The sequence below is a fragment of the Falco biarmicus genome, chromosome 6 (genome assembly GCF_023638135.1).
Source record: "Falco biarmicus isolate bFalBia1 chromosome 6, bFalBia1.pri, whole genome shotgun sequence".
Lineage (NCBI taxonomy): Eukaryota > Metazoa > Chordata > Aves > Falconiformes > Falconidae > Falco > Falco biarmicus.
Genome location: NC_079293.1, coordinates 65,658,040 through 65,682,405, shown reverse-complemented (window position 1 = coordinate 65,682,405; position 24,366 = coordinate 65,658,040). Strand labels below are relative to the sequence as shown.

General features: G+C 45.3%; 1 protein-coding gene across 3 annotated transcripts in view; it reads right to left on the bottom strand.

The window, feature by feature from the left end:
- Nucleotides 1-7,095: 7,095 nt before the first annotated feature.
- Nucleotides 7,096-24,366, bottom strand: part of PPIL6 (peptidylprolyl isomerase like 6) — a 28,177-nt gene continuing 10,906 nt past the window's right edge. Inside the window, exons 2-10 of one of the 3 annotated variants that reach the window (XM_056342627.1) lie at nt 23,662-23,809; nt 17,395-20,344; nt 15,992-16,087; nt 15,331-15,519; nt 13,817-13,879; nt 13,525-13,672; nt 12,114-12,170; nt 8,774-8,909; nt 7,096-7,312 (exon numbers count right to left, since the gene is read on the bottom strand). In XM_056342627.1, coding sequence (XP_056198602.1) covers nt 7,201-7,312; nt 8,774-8,909; nt 12,114-12,170; nt 13,525-13,672; nt 13,817-13,879; nt 15,331-15,519; nt 15,992-16,087; nt 17,395-17,469 — 876 coding nt within the window. In that variant the 5' untranslated portion in view covers nt 17,470-20,344; nt 23,662-23,809 and the 3' untranslated portion in view covers nt 7,096-7,200. Of the gene's footprint in view, nt 7,313-8,773; nt 8,910-12,113; nt 12,171-13,524; nt 13,673-13,816; nt 13,880-15,330; nt 15,520-15,991; nt 16,088-17,394; nt 20,345-23,661; nt 24,352-24,366 lie in introns of those variants that run through there. The other 2 variants (XM_056342626.1, XM_056342628.1) reach the window with 2 other exon arrangements.

Genomic DNA, 24,366 nt, shown 5'->3' with positions numbered 1-24,366 from the left:
CGAGCGCTGGGAGCGTGGCAGGCTGTGGTGCCATGGCTGTAGCACTGGAAGGGAAGCTCGGTGAAAACCAGAAAACCATAACCCTGGTCTTCACTGCCGTCACCCCCAGCTGCACGGTAGAGAGCAACTGGGGTTGGATGTTTGACCATCCCATCGCTTCTTTCAGTGGACTTGGTAGTGTCGGGTTTGCAGTCGGAACAGGTGATCTCAAGGGTCCGGGTGATCTCAAGGGTCCTTCCCGACTCACCCTGTGATTCCCTCCTGACCACCGGGGAGAGTTTCCCCTCTGCCTGTCATACTCCCCATCTCTCTGTCCCTTGTTTCTCCCTAATGCAGCCTGAGTCAATGTATACCATCAACAGTGGACTATGCAAATAAAAATAAGGTTGTGTAAATCTGCCTCGACATTTTGTGCAATGCCAACGCAGGCAAGTGTTAGGAAACCAAGAGGAACATTCATGTTTGCTTGTAATCAAGGAGAGCCAAGCTCAAGCTATAAAGCAAATTGTAGTATGGTCCTGGTTTGACAAAGGCTCCATCAGAATGACAGGACAGATGAAAGAGAAGAGTTATAACCCGGAAAATTCTCCCCTGATTCTCCAAAGTGTGACCTGGACTTGGACAGTAAAGGGGAAAACGCCAAATAAATCCCTAGCTTAATCTTCCATTTACGTCCTTTTGTGGAGGTGTTTTATTGCCAAGAGCCAGGAGACCAATACGAATTCAGAAACTTTAAGGCAAACTACCTATCGTGATTATTGTGGGAGCTCCAGAAAAGTCTGCAGGACTGTTGGCAATATATAATTCGGGTACAGCGCTTTCTGACAAGCCTCCATACCATCATATATTGTGGTGCTTCTGCTAGCGGGCAAGATGGCTAATGCTTTACCTTCCTGCAAAGGAGTCTTAGAGTGAAAATACAAAAGAAAAAGGGCTGCAGAGAAAACAGCAGAGAATCAGTTTTGTGGTAAGAACAGGAACCTCATAGCAGCTGCAGTGAAATGACCGAACACGTTTTGTTGGATGTAAATGCCAGTTCCATCTGAATTTAGTTCTGAGAAGTGATAAGGTGGCTGAAGTCACACACTCACTTTAGTTATCTTTCATTCTGCGTATACTTTTTACTGGAGCATTACTGTAAAATGGTTCAGTTATTCTTGCAGTATGGTTACAGTTGCTGGCTTTTTATTGAGAAGAAATGATTTCCACATTCATTATTAAAATGCTGTGTCCCTGTTCTAACTTTGAATAAGCAGCATGTAAAATAAATTGAGGAGCAGCACAAATAGATACTGCAACGTCACTGAAACTACAGCGAGCACTGAATATGGGAGTTTCTTGTGGCTTCCACCCATCCCTCCTGGCCACGTCTGCAGATATTTTTATGTCGTTTTGGGACAAGGGACGCTAGACATGTGGCATTATTTGAACTCAGGTTTTCCTTTTCGCAGTTCTTGTGGGTTATGATGCTAAATACATCTTCAGCAGTTATCATAGTGTTTTATGAGGGATGCAGTGGCAGTTAAGTTGATGTGCTGGACTCATGAGGTGTCATGGTTGCTGCAATCTGCATTTCATGAGGACTACATACTACAAATCTCTCCTTTTGGGAAGGAAAACAAATAGGACATATGTTAAATGTAATGGGTAAAAGGCAAGACTCTAATCAGTGTGTGTGTGTGTGTGTGTGTGTATATATATATATATATATATAGCAAAACTCGGGGAAAACGAAGTACCTAATAAAACAGAGCTAAGATTACCAGCAGAGCAAGAATTAGAGCTACAGCACATCTCCACAAGCGAGTGAAAACACATCTATCATGTAATTCTGGGGGCTGGTGGGAATCCAAGTGAATGATAAATGTGGCTTGTCTGTTTTTTTCTTGAAGTCAGCATCTTGGGACTTCGTTGTAGCATACAGTCAGCAGGATCATGGCAATCTGGGTTGTTGTTGTTGGATTTGAAATATCACATTCAACACAGTATTCATTTTTCATTGCACTGTTACATACTTAGTGGTTAGTAAGGCATTTACCTCTGTTTTGAATCTATAAGGAATTCCAAGCACTGCATTACTGGAAGTTTATGTAAAGTCCTTGGCAAAAATGTGTAAAACCTAAGGATCTGCAGATGTCCATTATAGGGAAGCACATTTTAAAGGTAGTAAACACCCAGGATTTGCAGCGGATCGCATTGTATCACTTGATGCTTGGCAAGATGTGATAATGGGGCTTTTGAAGAAGTTCCAGAGGAGCACGCTGCAGTTTGGGATGGTAGCAATAAATGAAAAAAAAAATAAAAAATCAGTAGATAAACTGAAGGGAACATATATTTCATTCAATTTGCAAGCATTTGTTCTGATTTCCAAATTGTCATTTTACATGCATGGAAAGAGACGTGTATATGGAGCGTAAATACATGGTTGGTATTTTAACAAGGAAAATACACTGTCCAAAGAGGTTTCAGGGTGTTTCATATCAGTACGTAACGATGCATTATTAGATTCGGGTGCCATTCACCGCCTTTGTAATCATTCAGAAATAATGCATCAACTCCTGTGCTCAGAGCTTCATAACCTCAGTTAATCCTTGCATTGTGAGACAGGTACAGTAGCAAATCGCGCTGCGGAAATGTGACTTATTGGGGCTGGATACAGCCCCAAGGCACATACAGGGTTGCGCATGCCATGCTGTATGATGTCTAAGTGTTCATTTAAGGTGCCTGTGTGTCTGTCCCCAGCAGAAGTTCTGGGTGAGGACCTTGGCCCCTGCACTGTACGACCCGCTCACCTGAGGCAAGCAAGGTGGAGCTGTGTCTGGTGCCCCCTCACACATGCTGTGGTACAGGCACTTGTTCAGCCCCACCAGGTTGATTTTAACATAAGGAACAGATAAAAATAGATACGCACAGTGGTATAGAGGATGTAATAATAGTAAAAGATTTTTCTTAGCTCTTCTAGAGATAGTGGTGCAGGCCAATGCCAATGCTTGTAGCCTAAGGCAAGCCAAAGAGAGATGCCTTAAGAAGAAGAATGGAAGGCAACAGGTAGAGGCAAGATGGAGTGGAAGAGCTAAACATTTCACCCGTGCAGCTGGGACCAACCACAGAACGAGGTCAGGCTGGTTTAGGTAACCAAAGAAAAATAAGGCTAACGTTTAGATAGAGTCTTCCTGCATCAGTACATCCATTTTGTTTATTGGTAACATGCATTTTTCTGTTGGTGATGGTGTAAGACAGCCCTGGGCTCTGGTCTGTGTCAGGACAGGAGCATAGCCCCATCTCCTAGAATGTTGGCTGTGTCCTGAAGCCTGGCTGGCTGGTAAAAGGTGCCTTGGCCAGCCTGGGAGCTTTTCAGGAGGAGGAACCTCAGGAGAAGCTCCCCAGCTTTTTCTCAGTAGATATGCTTTTAGGCTGAGGCTCCTACACTTGGCCCCTGCCTGAGCTGCAACCCCATGGGCTTTGCAGCCCTGCCCATGCCTGACCCAGCCTCCGTCTCTCTCTGCACCCTCAAGACCTAGACCAGTGCTTCTTTGCTCACAGCATCTGAGATACGGGCACAATTGAGCTCTGTTGAGCTGGCCACCCATTACTGCTTCTTAGCATCCTAAACCTTATCAGAATTACAGTATCAAGATTCTTGCTATTAAGTGTGTAAAATCATTCCACTTACCCATTTCCTTCATGCAACAGCTGTATCACATCATTTTGATCTATTTGATATGCTGCATAGTTGACATTTTCAGTTAAGTTCTTTCAAACCAGCCCTCCGGAGTACCTTTTTCTCCCTGGAATTGATGGCAGGAACTCTTTTGTCTCTGAGTTATGGCTGTGGGTCAACAGTGGTTTAGTTAAGTGTATCCCAACCAATAAGTATATGAAGGACAATAGCAGAGAGCTGTAGCCATGGCAGCCTAAAAAGGAAAGCAAGGCTGGTCAGTAGGAAGATGAAATATGCTGTCTAAGGCCCACCTGACACAATTAAAATTAATATACACTTGGGAGACCTCAGGGCTTCTCCAGATCAGTGTGGAGTACCTCCGTAGCTGAGGAGCCACACTAACAATTTCTACTGGCCTTAGCAGCCCTCCTGGATCAGATTCAGAAACCCTCTTGACCTCAGATTAGGTAAACTACATTGTAGTCAATGACTTTGTCCTCCACCTTTTATTTGATCAGCGCTTGAATTAGTAAGGGCTAACGATTGGAGCCTGCTGCCCATGGTTTATTAGCACACTGTCCTTGCAGTTTTAACACATATGCCTGTACAAAGATTTTATTTAGAGCAGTTTCTAAGAGAGTGTTTTGATGGAGTAAGAAGCCCAGCATAAAACACTAATAAAGTAAAACGTGAACGATACCAGGTTTTCTTACATAGCTAAAACGCTGTAATCCAGTAAGATAATAGTTTTCTCAGGATGCAGGTTGCTGCTGTCTGCCCTTTATAGAAGGGAGTTTTTTTATATGGTTGCTGGGAAGGGAACTTTTCCAAAACCACCAGCTGGCCACGGAAGCCTCCACCTCCCCATCTGCAGTCTGCTCCTGAATTTCCCAGCTTTTGGAGACCCAGCAGTGTGCCACTGGACTTGTATGTGTCTTCTGGATGCTTGCACACACCACTTCTCTGGTCTGGCTCTCTCAGAGGAGGCAATGCATTCTTGGTGACTTGATTAGAGATGTATGTTACCGTAGATGGCACAAACCATCATTTTGGATTGAGGTTAAGCCGATTCTTCCTTTCGTGTTTCATTGTTCATCACCTTGGGCTCCTTATGTATATCCAGCTTGCAGGTACTGGGGAACCAGGGTTGAAAGATGTGCTTTTTCTTTTAGGCAACTTCCTTAATACTGGATGAAAGATTTTACCACATTTTTTCTGGCAGAGTGTCCTGTCATGACCGGCACAAATACTGTAATTGTGGCTTGCCTGAAGGATCATTATGCCTGAAACTCAAAATATTTCCTGGTTGTTCTCTCCTCTTCTCGTTATAACATTTTCCATGTCGTGTAACTTCAACCCGTTGTCCCTGCCCAGTCACCCCACACAGCTCTCCTAGATCCTGAGTGTGCAACACCCTGTATGTCGTTACATCCAGCCAGCATACTTGTTACCAGGTCTGTGACTTTTGGCACAGGATCAGCTTTCTGATACTTGACATGATTAGGCATTTGTCTGCCCTGCGGGATCCTGAGTGCTGCTTATTGCCAGTGCATCAGTTTCTGGGCTTTTGACTGCTGCCCAGAGAAGGTCATTTGGATTCAAAGCACATGCTGTGCTCTGACTCGGTCCCCCGTGGGGACGCCGGGGTGCAGCAGCGCTACAGAACAGACCTACTGTGGGTGGCCAAGCCCAAAGCAAATAAAAAAATCAATTAATTGGTCTTTTAGCATTGTCTTCTATAGCCTGCAGAACTAAAATTACTTTTCTGACTTTCATTTTCAAACATCTGAATATAATTTAAAATCCTTGCAACAAATATGAGCCACTGATCTGCATCCCAATAGTTGAGTTTGAAAGCCATATCCTTTCATAGCAATAGTCGCTACTACTTATGAAAAGTAATTTGTCAGGAAATGTGTTATTTTATTAATGAAACACAATAATGTATTTTCATCTTTGATCCAGAACTATGACGTGACAATAATTACTCTCTAGGCAGTTTAATTGATTTGAAATGTTCCTACAGAAGACAGTTCCTATATAGTAGTCTATGTACAGATTGCAGAATGCTTTAGAAAATAGAAGGATAAAATGTGTTAAAGGCTCCTTAGCTAGCTACAGACATATAAAAGTATTTTAGGCTAAAGAATCTTTTTGGTTTGTAGCATAAGTAAAGAAAAAGCTAAATCCCCTTGCTAAAATTAAGACGACCTCTATACTGACTCAGAGCATGTGGAATCAGACTAGGTCTGTGCCCTCTTCAGACACCCAGTTAAACATTTGCTGATCTGTTACACTCATTCCCATTTAGCAAACAAACTCAAGATTGTTACTTTTCATTAAATCTGTGGGTTTGAGCTTGGGCAAAATTAGGTTTCTCCTAATACTTCTTTAATTCAGCATTTCCCATCTTACACTGGCACTCTTTTGTGAGGTTTAGCAGCTTATATGGCGAGCTGAGGAGCAAAGGTCACTCAGCACAGCACTGGAAAGAGAGGCGGGAGAGGTGTACACTGAAGGTGTCTGTGCAGCCCTGGAACAGCGGGGCTGGTTTAGCCTTGTATCTACATTCAAGCCCAATGACTGAATGCTCTTTCCTTTGAACTTCCAATGCACTGGGTTATAACCTTTCTTTCCAGGCTGCATTTTGGCCTTTCACACATCCTCCCTTCTTTTAGTGCTGACCTGCCATCCTCTGCTGAGGCTACCCATGCCCAAGCTCTGCACTTGCACATCAGAGATACTGCATATAAGACACCTTGCATATAAGAAATCACTGACACTAGCAATCATCGTGTATGGTATATTTGCATCCACACATAACCTTAAAATTCCACATTTTGCAGTAACTTTATAAGCAATATTTTTCCCTGTTTTAGTGGCAATACTCATCCTTTTGCTGTTTGAGACTATCTGCCAAAAATAATTACTTAAGCTTACGCCTGCTCTAGAATTTCCCAGTTTTAGCCTGATGCAGCCCGACCTGATTTCAAGGGTGTTACTTGTAGTCAGTGCAAGATCAAATGTCTGGCATTCAGAGAGACCACAGTCCTACAAATATATTTTTTCCTCCTTCCCTCTGAGATATCTGAGTTACTATATGCAGACTACATCTGGTGTCTGAGCTGTATGGGGCAAACGTGGCAGGGCAATTGTGCTGCAGAGGTTGTGGTGGAGGCAGAATTTAGCCAGGAATGGTTATCTTTATCCCTATAGGTGTGTATCCATCTGTCCACCTGTGCTTTAGCCATATGTGCATTTCATCATGTCTGCTTGTCACTATATGATCGTATTAGCACTATTTCCCATAAACTGTAAGCTGGCACTGAGTTACGTGCACAAGCCTTTTCCTGTATTTCTGCAAAAGTGCTTTTTAAGAGCTTATGAACATTTTTTTAAGCCAAAAGAACATTTTGAAGCCATTCACATGTGTGAGAAGTGCTTTTATTTTTGCCTTAAGTGAAAGCCATCAAGGTCTGTAAAAAGCTGAGCGAAAAGTTGAGCTTTGCCTTACAGCAGGCAGGACTGCCAGCTGGGGATCATGGCTCCAAGGTCCCACAGTTCATAATCCTGCAGGCTACTGTAGGCCTTTCCTTATATGTAGGTACGGCTTCCAGTCTCTGGAGTACCTCCGTGCCCTCGATCAATTGCCTAGAGGAAGGAGAAAGTGCACATATGATCCACCCGGAGCCGGCTGTGCAGCCTCTGGCTGCTGCAAGGCCTTAACAAACCCAGGCGCTGGCTCCCCACCGGCGGGCTGCACCCACTCTGCTCTTTAAAAAGCTGTTCTTCGCAACGGGGTCGCAAACACCATCAGTTCTTGATTAAGTAGCTTCTAGTTGGCGCTTTAGGAGAGGTGAAAATACCACGGCTTTATGCAACTGCATTTATTTAAAGAAATAAGCATTGTACTATGTGTCCCAGCTACAAATGGCCATTACTTTTGAGAAGAAAGAAATCAAAGAGACACGCTGTCGGAAGTGAGAGTATTAGAAATGACTCCCTGAGAAATATCTGTTTCCTTCCTTCATAGCGCCAACCTGAATCCTGAAAACAGCCCAGCATTTTGCAGTCTTTACAATTTTCAGCCCATCCCCCTCTGCACTGTGGGACCACGAGCCGTGCCTCCTGCAGGCACCAGCACGGCGATGGATGCCAGCCGTGCTCCAGAAAGCTTCATGCCGTGTCCCCTCCCACCCCATCCCACCCAGGACAGTGGTACCAAGCGGGGTGGACACTGCAGGCAGCCCTTGCCCAAGTGGGGACATCAGAGCAGAGCAGAGATGGGAAGTGCCTGGCTGTCCTTGTCATATGCTGCTCTCTGCTCCCTCGGGATTAAACTCCCACCCAGGTTTAAGAGGGCCTGGCTAGAAGATCATGGATCCTGTGCCTTCCAGATTACACAGAGCTGGTGGCAAGGCAGAACGCTAGTGGTGAACACTGCTGGTTATATGTATATGCAGCCAGCGACTGTTTTTGGTTTCTTCTTGTAGGTTAGGCAGTTATGCTTTTCACTTCCTTTAAAAATGCTGGTTTTCTCCATGACGGGGTTTACGTGGAAACTGCACCGTGAATTTCTCCCTCTATACATAAACATTTTGCTTTCTTACATCAAGCAAACTGCTCAGAGCAATAATCTTCCTTATTGTATTCCTGAAAATCTAAAAATCTTAACAGGGCCAGCACTATACATCAACCTACCGAGAACAAACTCCCAGTGTGCATTTGCTAAAATAATTCCTCCAGCTCGTGAGGGCTGAGCAGAGCGTGCAGGCTTTGCTCAACAGCCCCCTGTCCATCAGGGCCCACCTTGAGCTGATGCTGAGCTATGCAGCCACAGGTCTGCAGCCTTGGTCCTGGGGATGCCCTGGCAGCTACTTTAGCTTTGCCATAGGGTTTTCCAGCTCAAACAAGCCAGGCCAGGGCAGGGAAAGGAGGGATGGGTGTCATTAGGTACTTCAATCTGACTCATCCATCCTACCCCTGGCTAGAGGCATTTGTGCTGTAGCTGCCGTAGGGATTTTGTGGATGCTTCATCCCAGGCGGGAAGGGCATACAAGGCCAGGGTGACCTCCTGTGCAGTGCAGTGGCAGCAAGCTGGTGCATACCTACCCAAAAGCCACATATTTTTTGTCCAGGTAGGGAGCTGGCTGGAGGGTGATGTAGAACTGCGAGCCATTGCTGTGGCGGCCCTTGTTGGCCATCCCGAGGATTCCTCTTCCCTTGTGACAGATGGAGAAGCTTTCATCTAGGAAAAGAGTTTGGGGATGAAAGGCTGCAGTTGTGTCGCTCCCTTTGCAGCTGTTGACTGTACAGCACCCTTTTGCCAGCTCCCACATACTCCCCTTTCCTCCTTCCTTGCTCTCCCTTTCCCTTCTCCTTTTCCCCAAAAGGTCCCAATGAGTCTCATAGAAGCAAAGTCTGGTTTGAATTAGCATCCTTCCTAGAAAGAGCTTCCCACTACTTTCTAGTCCTTAAGCCAGTAAAGAAGCTAATGAAGAAACATCCATTAAAAAAGCGCTCTATGTATTTCTGAGTGATGGAGCCAGAGCAGCGATGCCGCTGGCTCCCCGGTGTCGGTCTGTAATGCCTCTCACTGGAGGAGGTCGGAGCACTTAGCACGGCATTTTCTTGCGGCTGCTTGGGATTATTCCCACTGCACAGGTGGAGGCAGAGCGGGTGCTCCAAGCACAGCCCCTGCCTGCAGTGGAGAGGCAAGAGATGCTCCGGCAGCACAGACCTGGCTGTGGGGGCAGGATGCGCAGCAGCTCCCAGCACTTGGCAACTCGTGCGGAACAGTGAGCGGGAGGCTGCTTTAGCCAAGTAACGTGACAGAGCTGAATAAATGGTGAGTAGATACTTAGTTAAGAAGGCCGGGGTGCCCCCAGAGCAGAAGCTTTGTTCAGGGCAAGGAGAGGAGGCAGGCAATGGGAGCGAGAGCTGCGGGGAGGTGAGGAGGAGCCTCCATGCCGGCTGAGGAAGGACTGGTGAGGGAGAAGAGAAACAGCTCTCAAGAGGGATGGCTGGGGAAGGACAGGCATTAGGTGTGCTTGGGCTTGGGGGATGATGGCAAGGACTTGATTCCTTCCTCTCCACGGAGGGGAGTCCAGCTATAAGGTGGGGAGCAGGGTCCCCACTGACCTTCACCTCCTGTGTCACCCATCTCTGACCTGATCACACTAAGCAGTCCAGAGCTCCATCGAGCTCTCAAAAAGCTTGAAAGAAACTAGAAATATTTAATTTTTATTGTTCTCTGTTTTTTTTTAAATTCTTTTTACCCTGTTTGAGTGCCCTTCTCAGAAACTGATTCATAAAAATAGTAATTAAATTTTAACTGAACAGTTACTCCCTGACTGCTGCCTTGTGGTTGGCAAAATGACTTCAGCAGACTAATTTTGGAGTCAGATGCTTTGTCCTATGACATGATGCTCCACTCTGACTGATTCTCTGTAATTACCTCAGTCCTTTCAGCTCATTACAGTAAAATGTGGTTGCGTCCCATTAATTTCAGCAGGCACTGGTTGCAGTGCCCAGACGCGTGCCAAGCGCAGAGTCTCCCAGAACATTAACAGCTGACAGAGGCATCTCTCACCCTTTTCAGATATTGAAGATATTTGTCCCCTGGCCTCAGTGTAAAATAGTTTTGCGGGAAATACTGGGAAAGCATTCTAAGCCTTAAACTAGAAAGGCGCCTGCAAGGGAACGCCTTTCTCAAGGATGAAAAGCAATTTTTAATTAAAAGGTGGGAGGGAAAGAATTAGCAATCTTCTCCTTTAATACATCAACACATGAAGTATGTGCAACATGGATAATAAAACTCTTCCAGGGACACTTTCAAGGCTGACAGATTCCAAATTAAATCCACCTTAAAATTACTTAAGGAACTTTTGACACATTGTCACCTTCCCACCTGACATGTCAACTTCTTTCCTGGGTAGCACAGGGAAAGCCTAAGCTCTGCCTGGAGGAGGATGGGGGCAGGAGCAAAACGCCAGATGCTGGGCTGTGGCATGAAGCCCCAGCTCCGGCAGCGTGCGCGGGGCTGTAGCTCTCCTGTTTGCAGAGGTGCCTACGTACGCTCAAACTCATTTTCCTCTGCGGACGATTTCTACCCCAACAGAAAGTGCAAAGGGTGTGAGATGTGCGCTAGCACAGACCCATTGGGTAGCATTGCTGGGAAAGAGGATTCACAAACTTTTAAATCTTTGATGACATCCACCTTCCAAACAATTTAGCAGCCAGTCCTGTATTTTTCTAATAACAGCTTATCTTCTTTCTGAGGTATGCGTGTCCCTAAAGCCTAGGCTTGCTGCTGTTCCAGGAGCTCCAGCATCAAAGAAGTGACTTTTGCCCCTTCCTGCCTACTCTAGGCAGCCCGTAGCTGTACTGCCTTAAATCCCACACACTGGGCTTCCACTTCCAGCGGCTTTCGTGCCCGCCAGCGCTGCAACTCAGCCGGGCAGAGCGGGCTAGTGACCCATGTCCAGCCCGGTTTTGCTCCACCTGTCCTGGGACCTGGAGGTGAGAGCAGCTCCTCCTCGCGAGCGGGCTCTCCAGCATCTTGGGAAGGAAAGTTTTCAGCTACACTTGGCGTTTCTGATCTCACTGTTGGCTGCTGCCCAGCCTGCTCAAATGTCACATCATTTGTGCCATTGGCAGTGGGAAAGCTTTTATATAAGGGAACATAAATCAATTTCAGAAGTGCTTTAACTGTCATAAAACATCTTTATGGGTAGCATTTAATCTAAACAGAAGATCCCAAATGTCTATGTCAATTATACGGGTTGTTTTTCTTAAATATTGCAAGTTATAATGTTCTTTTTTCTTTACATTTTATTACTTCATACCAGTATGGGGGAACATTTTTTGTTAAACTTAGCTCATGTTTGTCATTTCTTGACTTTCATGGTTTTATGTGAGATTCAGAAGTAACTCCCCTCACACCCGCAGAGTCATGTAGCTGCTGGCATCGATGTCTGCAGCATGCCCAGGCCTGAAGAGCTGCCTGAGGTCCAGGAAATCTAGAGTTAAAGCCATTTAACTTTACTTTAAAAGCATTTAAACAGGTGATATTGTGTGCCTGGAGATCTCTGTAGCTAATCCACTTCTGCATTTCTAAGGTCTTGCCCACAAAGGTGAGTATTTGCAGTCTGGAGTAGGCAGCAGGTGACCATCAGCCCTCATTTAGGCAAGGAGAAGGGGCTAGTGGAACTAAGCCTTGGGCCAGGGACATCAGAGGACAGGGACAAGGTTACAGATCAAAAAGTGTCCTCACTAAAGCAGTCCACTCATGCTAATACAAACAGATAATAATTCTGGCTGAAAAGCAAACCCTTTTGCTTTAGGGAGATGAAAGGGAATTCCCAGGTTATTCTGTGAGTAAGATCAGGTCAACAACTTGTCTTTGTGGAAATTTGCCCTTTGCACAGTTAAGATAGTTGAGGAAACATACCTTCAAAGGTGGGACCATAAATTGACTCTCCTCTGTCTCCCTTTCCAGTTATGATGTCTGCAGGGTAGATAAAAGTAACCGTCAGAGACCAGGTGTTATTGGGGGTTGTCAGTGAGCAGCTCAGTTGAGGTCAGAGGCGTGGGTTGCGCATCAGCCTGGGGGAACAACTGCATCCATCTTTCTGTTTTGCTACTGAAATTTTAACAGACTTTTGGGAAAAGCTCAGCTTCCATCCCAAGAGACGGTCTGTCTACAGAGAACTATTTCATGTGGTGCATTTCATCGCTGCCCCTCTGAGATGGACCAGCATCTCCTGTTGGGAGAGCTCCCGCGGTGGCAGCACCCAGCCAAGGAAGGGGCGCCCTGGAGAAGGATGTCCGTCGGAGGGATTAAGGTTAGAAGAAGGAAGGTTGAAAATGCAGCTGTGATGCTATGGTGAGTTAAGACCACTAACTTGACTAAGAAAAGAGATTTGATAAGAGAGAAATTCCTATTGAACCAGATTTATGATGAGTAAGGCACTAAAGAAACCTGATGCATCTATTTATAATTTTTTTTAAAACAAAATTCTGGCTCTTACTTTATTTAGACATTGTCTTAGACTACCAGGTTATCATTAGTTCTCTACAGTAACAAACATGTACTTTTAGGTTGGTTTTATGGACTACATAGATATCTGAGTAGTTATTCCTGAAAAGTAGGAGCTGTATCTTTGAAGTATAAACATGAAACGTATTTATACACACACATTTGGAGCAAGGCAAACACAGGTAAAGAATACAGGTAGGTAAGATGTCCGATAGACCAAAAGGGAGTAACGAAGGAAATGCCTTCTGGTACACTATACTGACTTCCCTGGGGTTATCAGTCAGGCAAGCTGCGTGCCCAACGTTCCTGGTGCCTTTCTTCTTGGTGCCACACTCCAGACACAGTGCTGGCATTCAGACAGCTCACCAGCATGTTTGCAAGGGTTCTGACACTTGATTAATGCCGCCATAAGTTAATCTCTCTATAAAACAAGTAATAGTTTCTGATGGATATTCTTCTTTTTTTTTTTTCATGTTTCGAATTAGTTTCCTAATTACTTACCAAAGAACATAATGGAAAAGAGTTTTAATATTTTCAGTTTCCTAAATTCTTTTGAAAAGGGCTTGGATAATCAAAAGAACAAATACTCCAAACTTTTCCTATGTTTATAAAGTGAGATGTCTAAAAGAGAAAATGTTTTGGTTTTTTGTTATATATATACATATATATACACACATATATAGAAAATTTAAGATACTAGATTTGTCCTGGAGTTCAGTTATGTCTCCCATGGATGAAGACTGTTATTCATGCAGATCATCACACTCCCCACCCTCTGCCTTGCACTGTAACTTGGTTTTACTCAGGACCCCTGGAAACACACCTCCTCCTTGGATCCATCCGTTTTTCACTAGGCGATGGAAAAGGGAGTTTTTGTAGGTGAGCTCTCGGCCGTCACAGCGGGACTTTGCTCCTCCAGCACACAGAGCGCGGAAATTCTCACAGGTCCTGGGACATGCATCTGAAAAGAGCTGCAAAAGCGTGAAGAGGAGAATGTGTGAAATTCATAGCTGATGTCCACTGGGCAGATTTCTGTTCCCCCCCCCTTGGGCAGGTGAAACCACCGCACTGGGCAGAATTGTTCCTTGCTTTTGCTTTTCTCCTCTGTAACGTACCTCAAAGAGCAGCCTCCCGACGGGCTGCTCCTCAATGGCTATCTCCAGGTACACAAACACATGCTGTTTAAAGCAGAAAAACAAATGCAGTGAGGGAAAGGCCAGCTCTGTGTGCTGCACTCGCTGCCTCACGCAGGCCAGGGTCCAGCTGCCTAGGGCCAATGGTCTCAGAAAACGTCCGTGAGGTTGTCAATGCAAAACAGCATTCCCACTATTTTGTTCAAATAAACAAAAAAGTAGAGGATATTGCACTCATTCTGGACAGAAATAATCCTAACATCATGTTAAAGCAAACTACTGGGCAGGGCCTGCTGCTTCCTCTTGCATTTACTGACATGCCTATTGCAGCCCATACAATACAGGCAGGATTAAATGAATCTGCAGGAATACTGGCCACCCTGCCAAAATGGACATTCCTTGCCCTTCCCAGTCAGACTGGTATTCATTTTGCTATGACGTTTTCCTCTGCTTTCAAAACCATGTCAGTTTTTGCTATGACATCTTCCTCTGCTTTCAAAGCCATGTCAGTGCTGGCAGCATTGCACCTCACATCACCACAGCATTTCGGGAGGTCTTGGCCGGGAAATGAGAGGTTTGGCAGTTGGGCCTTTGGTACCCAAGAATTTTGGTACCCAAGGATTGGGCGCTTTGGGATTCTGGAACAGCACAGCTGCAGCATGGTCAGCAATGCACTTTTGTCTGTTCAGCCCTGAAGCAGTAAATACATGTCAAGCATCTGGGCTAGCATACGTCCCTTCCTGGCTGCTGGCAGGCGCGGAGGCTCTGCCATCCTCCGCATGGGATTCTCCCCATCGACCTCTCCAGTCCCAGCTCTGGCCCTACCATCCTGGGACAGAAAACCAAAAATCTGCCACTGCTGTGCTCACTCTTTGTCCTGGTTTTGGCCAGGATAGAGTTAATTTTCTTCCCAGTAGCTGGTACAATACTGTGCTTTGGATTTAGTAGGAGAATAACTTTGATATCACACTGATGTTTTAGTTGCTCAGTAGTGCTTACCCTAAGTCAAGGACTTTTCAGTTTCCCATGCTCTGCCAATGAGGAGGTGCAGAAGAAGCTGGGAGGGGACACAGCCAGGACAGCTGACCCAAACTAGCCAAAGGGATATTCCATACCAATGAATGTCATACTCAGTATGTAAACTGGGGGGAGGTGGCTGGGGCCTGCCGATCGATGCTCAGGGACTGGCTGGGCATCGGTCAGCAGGTGGTGCACAACTGAATTGTGCATCACTTGTCTTTCTTGGGGTTTATGTGTCTCTCTCTCTTTTATCATTATAATTATTATTATTATTACAATTATTAAACTGTTCTTATCTCAACCCATGGATTTTACCTTTTTCCAATTCTACTCCCCATCCCACCGTGTGTGTGTGTGTGTGTGTGTGTGTGAGCGAGTGGCTGCGTGGTACTTAGTTGCCAGCTGGGGTTAAACCATGACACTCACCTTCCTCCCCTTGTACTCTTCTTCTAAACCAGTGCTACTTGGCTACTTGCCTGGCTGTTTTTCAGACGTTTCCTGTAGAAGTCCTCAGCAATTGCTTGGTAAAGTGCTTCAGGCTTAAAGTCATGATAGTCCCACTCACGGTGAGACCACTTGAGCAGCTCCTTCTCATCCCCCAGCAGCTGGCCGTCAACAAAGCACATCACGGAGGAGGCATACGCCCACACCTCACCTCTCAGCTCCTGCATATCAGAAGGACAACAAAGCCTCCAGGGATTAATTACACACTTAGTGAAGAAGCAACCAGTAATATCCACTGCAGCTAAGGTGGCCTGTGGTATTTTTATGCCTTTCCTACTTTTAAAATCACAAATCCCACCAACTGGAAGGGATTGGGCAGAAGCTTTTGGTGAGGCGTGCTGACACTCACACAGTTATGTGCTTTAAAGGTCTAGATCCTGCTGCTACTCACACAGTTATGTGCTTTAAAGGTCTAGATCCTGCTGCTATGGGACATTATCGTGACAGGAGTCATCTGGGTGTCACTTTGGAGGTAGCTCAGGCTGAACAGGAAAAGTGCTGGAGAGCCCCATCTTCCCTCGAGGGTTTCTAAGAATGTAAGCCAGGGTGGAAAAGCTCACTTCCAAAATCTGCAGACGACACCAAGCTGGGAGAGGACTCATGTCCAAACCAAGCTGAGGACACCAGAGTTACCTTCTTTTTCTCCTGTAAATATTCACACCATGCAAATTCTACTAAAGGCTGTATTACAGGATCTGCAAACTTGCTTGGAAACTTCAGCTTCAGAGCCTGTATTTTCAAGGTAAGGAAAAAAAATTGCTTACAAGCAGTTCAGTACTCTCCCACACCCTATACTATCGCAGCTTGTATTTCCCTCATTAACTACAACCTAAGCCACATTCTAATTGAGTTATTGCTCTGCACCCCCCACACCTCTGGTGTAATTCCTGACACTTGGAGCAGTACATGCAAATTGCTCTAAATCCCTGTTTGCAGATGTGGCAGGTGTCTTGAAGGGCTGCTTCACAAATATTATTGAATTATGCTGGTACTCTCCCCACGCTTTCCCCCTCCAGGTGAGATGGATGTAAGCAGTGAGACATTTGAAGATGTTGCTGAGCATCATCAACTGCATTTTTTGCATGCATTTTTGCATGCACAGGGAGTTGTGACCCTCTACTGTCCCAGGAGATTGAGCCCAGGGCCTTGGGGCAAGTGAATGGCTTGGTGAAGGCTGCAAGGTGAACAGTTTCCAGTCCCCACTGCTTGTACTGTCTGCCTCTGGAGCACACAGCTCTTTAAGTACAGGACATTCCTGTTTAGCCTCATCTTCACGTGGGCCGTGGCATACGAGTGCCACAAAGTTTGTGGCTTCAAGCCAGCCCAGCCGGACTTCAAAAAAATAAAGCAAGAAGCAACTTTCTATTCAGCTCATGGTCCCTGTGCCTATTGTTGGGACATTGGCTGTAACAAACAACAACAAAAAAAAAAAGGTAAAAAGCCAAGAGGCACACACACCCTGCAGCTATTGGCTTGGCTTATCCTTAGGGCTGCTGATGGCAGAGTTTTGTCAGCTGTAAATAATGCTGGGGAACGAGCCTGGCAGAAAAACTCTGACAGGCAGGGAGGGCATACAGGTCAGTGCTGGGCACCCCGCGGCGGGGTGGCACCTGCCACACAGCCAGCCTTCCCATGGAAAAGTCTGCCGAGCCCCGTCAGGTTTGCAGCGTTTTGCCTTCTCATTTGCACCGATAGAGCTGCATTAAGGGACTTGTCATAAGCTGCCGAGCAAGTCGGACAGAGCTGCGATGTGCATCTCACCCAGCATCGCGCAGCTGTGAAATTTCTTGGAGCTGCAGCAACAAGGAGGCAAGGATGCTGCAGCAGAGACCCTCATGCCAAGCAGCACCAAGCCGCGAGCCCGTAAAGCCTTGGTGCCTGTGCCTGGCAGCACCAAAGAGCAGAACCCCCAAAGTCAGAATATTTTCTTCCTAAGAACCACCCCCTGGGTGCAGGCATTCCCCTGCTGATGTACTTCCAGCCCGCACCACTCCGCACTGCTCCCACCCGGTGCTGGGGTGATGCCCGGGGGTTACCTCTGCTGCGCACTTGGCCACGTGGAAAGTCGGGTCTCGGAGCAGCCCCACCACCGTCACCTGCCGCGGGCCCATGGCACCCTGGCCACCACCAGCCCGAGTCTGTCAACAGAGCCTGGCTCCACGGCAACGCCAGACACCGCCCCCCCCCCCTCCCCCCCACATTTCTAAGCGCTTCCCAAGCCCAACAGTTTCAATGTGTCGGGAATGCGGGAAACGCTCCGATTTCTGCTTTCTCCCGGAGGAAGGAAAACGAGGCCGCACAAAAACGCGGCAGAGGATTGGAGCCGGCTCTTCCCAGAGCCCGTGCCGGACGCCGGCAGCACAAGACCATTTACAAGAAAGGATGAGAGGATGAGGATCCCGTTGCTGGCGGCGGCTGACAGCAGGTGCCCAGCAAAAAGCGGCAATCGGCAAACAGGAGAGCAGAGCTTCCCCGTTACCTCCCAGCCCGTACGCAAGGATTTCCCGGTATCTCTGTGTTTAATTCCCCTCGGCGGCTGCTATGCACATGAATCTCTTTGCTCTTCAGACAAATGTAAAAATCCGGCACCCACAAAATCCCGTGGCGATGAGATTTACAGCTTAATTACACCCCGTGCAAAGTGCGCGCATCCTTTTGACGCAGCAACTCCTACCCACAGCCGCGCCTGCTGGGCGCTGCTGGGGCCCTTCCCGCCGGCAGCGCAGCACAGCACAGCACCAGCACAGCACAGCACCAGCACAGCACCAGCACAGCACCAGCACACGGACACAGCAGTTCCAGAGGGGTCGAGGCTCCCACAGCAAAGCTTCGTGCCGCTGCCCCAGCTCGGCTCCCTTTTGCCTAACGCAGCACGAGCAAAAGCAGTTTTGTGGGACAGCTGTAGGTTCAGCGCGGGATTCTGTCAGTGTGGCTAGGTCTGGTCCCCCTTCACCCTGAGCAAGGTGAATTTTAGAGGACACTGGTGTTAAAAATGACAAAACTGAATTGTGTGTCACGTCAAAAAATTGTGTAACTTTTCATGACATCAGGGAGCAACGGAACAATTGGCGCATCCCCAGGAAAAAATACATCTTTGACATGTCAAAATCCTATTGCACGTGAGACAGTTGTGATTTTCATGTGGAAAATACATTCTGCAGAACACACCCATGTTAAATACAATACAAATTATATTAATTTATCGTATTAATAAGAATGTGCACTTTTTTCCAATTGTATATCCACACGGCTTTATAGAGTGGTAAATTTGTACATGACCACAGCGCTGGAACCAAAATGCCCCTTAGCTAGATGTTTCTGAACTACCCACGCCTGTAAAAAATTCAGACTAAGGAAGAAATCTGGGGTTCCAGAAGGGCTCCCCCGTGTAGCCCTGAAGTTTCTCCAGTCTGTGTATGGCTCAGTGATATTTTCTTACAGCAATTCACTAGGGCAACAGCTCTGCAACTGTTTGGCTGGGATTTGTAGCAACGTTCAATTCGAAAAGCTCCATCCTCACACAATCAAGATGGTGAAGATGATCAGTTTCTGAAGGTTTAGCTACCACAGCCGCTCCCTTACCTGAAAGACCTGTGCACCAGATGTTATAATTTTATGTTACGATGGTGTTTTGCTGAAAAAAATGTATAGAACCGAGGGAGATGAAACAGTTTGGACAAGGGGACATGTTAAGATCCTACAGTAGACAAGGAGTTTTTAATTGACACACAGGTACTGGGTGGCAGCAGACAAGCCGAGGCGTGATGGCAGCTAACAGCAGCTAACAGCAGCAAGCAGCATGTGCAGCTACAGCTGCGTTTTGTAGGCTGTGACTGAGCGAGGCAAAGGAAAGCCCTCTCCTTCCTCCTCCCAAAGCCTCTGCAGGCTGTGACAAGCAGGATCTAATTTTAGTAGCCAGACCATATGGCTTCTGCCTATAGCAAAAAAAAATAAATCTATAGCAGCCTTACGTAAAGTCGAGAAGCAGCATACCCAGAGTCAAATATAAGGTCAGCAATGCCGCAGAAAATACTCTTTGCTACCTATTTTTCTCTACATCCATATTTTTAGTTTGATACAGATTAATACAACTGGAGTTTATCTGGCCTTTTTAAATGTCTCAGTCCTCCTTTTTGTACTATAAAAACAAGTATTAACATCAATCTACTGCATATTATTTTTTAAAAAAACAGATTGATACCTGCATTTCATAAATGTGCTTAAACTTACAAATGCTGTTCCTGAAATTTATATCTGCACATATGTACAATTGGCTCCTGTTATTCCTTTTTCTTTTTTAAAAATAAAATATAGCTTTTTTTTTTTTTTTTTTTTACTGATAATTTCTAGGCATGGAAAGTCTTACTGTCAGTACGGCCAAGAAAGGGAATTAATCATAAACATGCTGCTAATGGTCAACTAATAGTCAAAAAGAAAAGCAACAATTAACCAAACAAGCATAATATTATTAGCCAACAAGCTAATAATATTATTAGCTGGACAGGACTGTTTTCTGAAAATTTATGATTGTCTTTTTTGAGAAAAAAAAAAAAAGAGCAAGCCAAGAGCTACCGTTTACTTGCTGTCTCTATTCTGATTTTTCTTTCTCCCCCTCTTTTTGCATCACTTTGTAGTTCAGGTACATTAAAATCTATTCAACAGTTTGTCAATTACCAAAATTATGAATAGACATGCCGTGCTGCATTTGGTATGGAAAGAAAAACAGTTACTGTGAAGAAAAACATGGAAAGCACAAGAGGTTGTGCAGTACATTTACAGGATGATACCGAAACCCTTTCAAAGACCACGCAGCAAATGTTCTTGGAAACACGAAATCCTTTGAAATGTGCACACATGCCCTGATGCAAGACTTGAGAGTTTTACTTTGGCGTGATTCTCAGAGGGTTTCCCTGCTCCAAGCATCTGCCCCTGCTGTGGCTGTGGCTGTTTCAGTTCCTTTCAATCCAAGATAGCATCTGAAAGAGACTGGGAAAGAGAACAGAAAAGCAGACTGGGTTTATAAAAGGAATAAATACAGTATGTGGAGACACCCCCCACATGCAGGTACTGGAGATACTCTGGCAGGAAAGCTGCTCAGGGGTCACACAGCGACATTTTGGTGAAGGACGAGCCAGGTGACTGCAGCATCACCCTGCTGAAAGCTGCGTAAAGCGTAACGATGTGCTGGTCGAAGATGCAAATGCCAAATAACTTCACAGCAAATACGTGGAGAGGAAACATCGCACAGCTTATCTGCTGGGCCACAACAGCATGCTGTGGTGACTAGTGGGAGGGCCACCACCACTATTTCACACCAGGCCCTTGGGCTGCCACAAGTCTTTTCTGAGACACTGTGTGGGGGAAATGCAGTATTAGATCACCCAGCACTCAAAGCAAACAACGTGGGAGGCTTCAAAGGTCTTCCTACTGCCAGGGAATGGACAGATTCAGCTCCAGAAAGAAGGAAGACCTCTATAAGCTTAGCCTTCCAGGTGGAAGGCAGAAACTGACATCACTTCATCAAGAAATTCAAAGCAAAGCCAAAGGGATAAGCTGATTTTCAGGATGACAATACACCAACAGGGCTGTCCACAACAACCTGAAGCTCTCCAGGTGACTGCTCTTAACAGCCATGAGGCTTGCCACCTTTGAGGGCAGGGAGGACCCACAAACACGTATGAATCAGTCCCCTTCAGGAAGTCACCAACAGTGGGATACAGCTGCAGCTGTCAGAAAAAGTTGCAGGACCGGGTAAGGAGTTGCTAACTAAAGGAAAAATGTGTCCTGCTATTCCAAAGATGCTTTTAATTAGGTAGGATTAAATGAGTAGTAGCCAGAAATGAGCAGCAAGTGTACTACAGCAAGGCGCTGGTTCACCTAGAATATGCCTGGATGTTTTTTTCCATTTGGAAGAACTGCTTGGGCCAGAGACGAACAGCAGTCCCTCTGTTGCAGAAAACCATTTATTGTTCACCATATTTTATGGAGAATCTGAAAAGTGATGGAGCATATAGGACTGCTGTATGGCATTACCTACTCCTTCTCCATTCTTGAACCTAACCTGCGATAGCAGTAGGATTGGGAAAGCGCCTGCACAGACGGACTTCTGACCATGGGAAGATAATCATAACTAGGGAGCACCCTTGACTGCTGCCCAAACTCCAGGGCACACCTGCTTTGCAAATTGGTCTCCTCCCAGCCACTCCCAAGTTGGACTCAGCTTCTCCTGGATGTGGACACTTGCAGTTGGTGAGACAGCCTGCCATGGAAGATGTGGCGAGACAGAAAATACACCAGGCTGCTGTGCTCACATGGACATTGGGTCATGATTAGGAACAAATCCCATACTAGGTTTCATTTCTGGAAAAAAAAAGATAAATCCTAGCACACTAGGATAGGTCTTAGCAAACACTATTACCTTGATGATGACTAACCGGCTAAGATAGTGAAACAATTGTTTTTCAAATAAAGAGATGCAAGCAAAACCCTTTCCTGAACAACTGGCAAGATCGCTGCCAGGCCCAACATCCCTAACTTTAACCTGTGAACAGGCGGTCAGTTTGAGAGTTCATGGTGAGGCAGTCATCTCTTCCACTCAGGTGCTGAGAGCTAATTGTTGTACAACCCCTAGTAGTGCTTTTTTAGTCCCTCTCAGCAGAAAACAGAGCATAAAACGAGTATTAAAAAAACCACATGTGCAAAGTTACATATGGTGGGATGAAGCTTTTTGTATTGGCAGGGTAAGTACTCAGATATTCATCTATCAAAAACGAGATGCTGGACTGGAAGGCCCATCGGTCTAATCCTCACTGCTGGCGTCTTGGCTTCCACAGATGGAGCAGCCAACTCTCTTGAACTTTAGAATGCTGAGGTCAAGAAATACTACCCACAGCTAAACCATGGATATAAGCGGCAAGCAGAGTAAAGGTACACAAAATAGTCAAGTACACACTTAGCAGTGTGTTGCTCTACCTCTCAGGGATTTATTTCAACTTTAACCTGGAGAATCAGCCAAAATGTTCAGAAAAAGCTAAAATTTCATAAACTTGCATTTGAAAAAAGATCAGTAAAAATCCTTTTAGTGTTCAACTGTGCTGGGTAACTTACAAATGGAGTAGAAGAAATGCACAATGGTGTTAATTGCTCACAAAAATGGATCTTTCTGTAGTTATCTTATGGTCCTGTGTTTATGTCTAAAATCCTAATCTCATTTTAGCATAGTAAGCAGTGAGATGCCTTTGCTAGTAAGATTAGTCTATGTGAGAAAATGAGAAGTTAAGGTGTTTACTGGCTAAGGAGTAAAGGAGAAAAAACATAATTTAGAGAGCTGCTTTGAAATGTAGTTTTTAAGGTATGCAGTTTTTTGTTAGCATTTCTTAGCAGCAGCTGAACTAAAAAGTAAAGCCGAAGGGGTTTCTTTTCAAATTCAAAGCTATCCTAGACTTCGCTTATACTTCAAATGTGCACACAGAAGAGGGATTTTCATCTTCAGTAGAAATGCATTCACTAGAAAGGAAGCAAATGTTGTCAAAAAAACATTCGTGGTATAAGAAACCACACAAGCTTCTCAAGTGCAAGCTACAATGTGTGCTGACAGCTTGAGCAATGCAGGGTGCAAGATTAGTCACTGCCGTGCTGCTCATAGAAGCTCGTTTCTTCCAAACCCCAAACTTCACCTTTTTTAGTTACAGGGAGAGCATTAAGCAATCACTATGTGATAGCGGCTCATGAGTAACCCTAACATCACATTGAATTCTGCAAGGATAACTTCATAATAAACAAGTAGAAGTTAAAAAAAAAAAAAAAAAAAGAGGAAAGTATTTAACAGGTACTTGTAGTCTTAGAATTTAGTTAGTAACTAGCTTTCAAGCATTTCACAATTCATAAATAGACGTCAGAGAAGGCACTCTGTTCAAGCTCCTGTAAACTTAACCACCAGCCAGTATTATGGCTGCACATTTTAGATAAAATGAGAAGTTGTTAGGATGAAACCACCGGAGTATTTATTGTAAGCTTAAACTTATACAATCAGTAAGATTTTCACAGATTTAACTGTAACAAGCTTTACTATATTTTTTCATCTGTTCTTACAGCATCAAGACTGCAAGCTTCTCCACTCTGAAAGGCAAGAAAAGGTGAAAAGCCTAAACAGACTTTTGCTGTGGTTTGGGTTTTTTTTGTTAGGGTTGTTTTGGTTTGGGTGGGGGTTTTTTTCCCCGCTGATTTATCCCTGCTGTCTACCCTTTTTACAATCCATTTATATAAAATCTGATCTAGTATTTGGAAAAAATGGAGGTCCTTACCCAAACCCCCGCAGCATGTGGTCAGTAGCCGGCTGAGTCATCTGGACCTGAAGGAGGAATGTCATCCAGAATTTGGGTTCCCCAGAACAAGACAGACGTTGACATACTGGACTGAGGGCAGCAGAATTCCACCAAGGTGATTAAAGAGCTGGAGCACAAGATGGAAAAGGCTGAGAGAGCTGGGTTTGTTCAGGCCTTAAGAGTAGAAGGCATTGAGAAGACCTTACTGCCATCTTACTTATGTAAGATGTAAGGTATGTAATAAGAAGACCTTACTACAGCTAGTGGGAGGGTGTAGAGAAGAGACTTCTTGGAAGCACAGCAGTAGGACAAGAGGCAGTGGACACCAACCGCAACATGGGAAATTCCAGTTAAATATAGGAAATTTTTTTTCAGTGCAAATACGGTCAAACACTGGGACTGGTGGCCTAGAAAGGCTGTGGATCTCCACCCCTCGAAGTGTTCAAAACTCAAACCAGACAACAGCAACACGATCTAGGCACACCTCCTCTGAGGAAGGTGATGGACCAGATGGCCTCTGGAAGGCCCTTCCACCTGAAATTAGTCTATCACTCTATGCGCTGGGCTTTTACACCACTGACTCTCTCTAAGCAGCCACATAAGCCAAGCACGCACAAAGATCTTTTGTTCTGCTTTTAAATTCACCTTAATCTTTATATTTTTCATTTGTTAAAACATAAAACA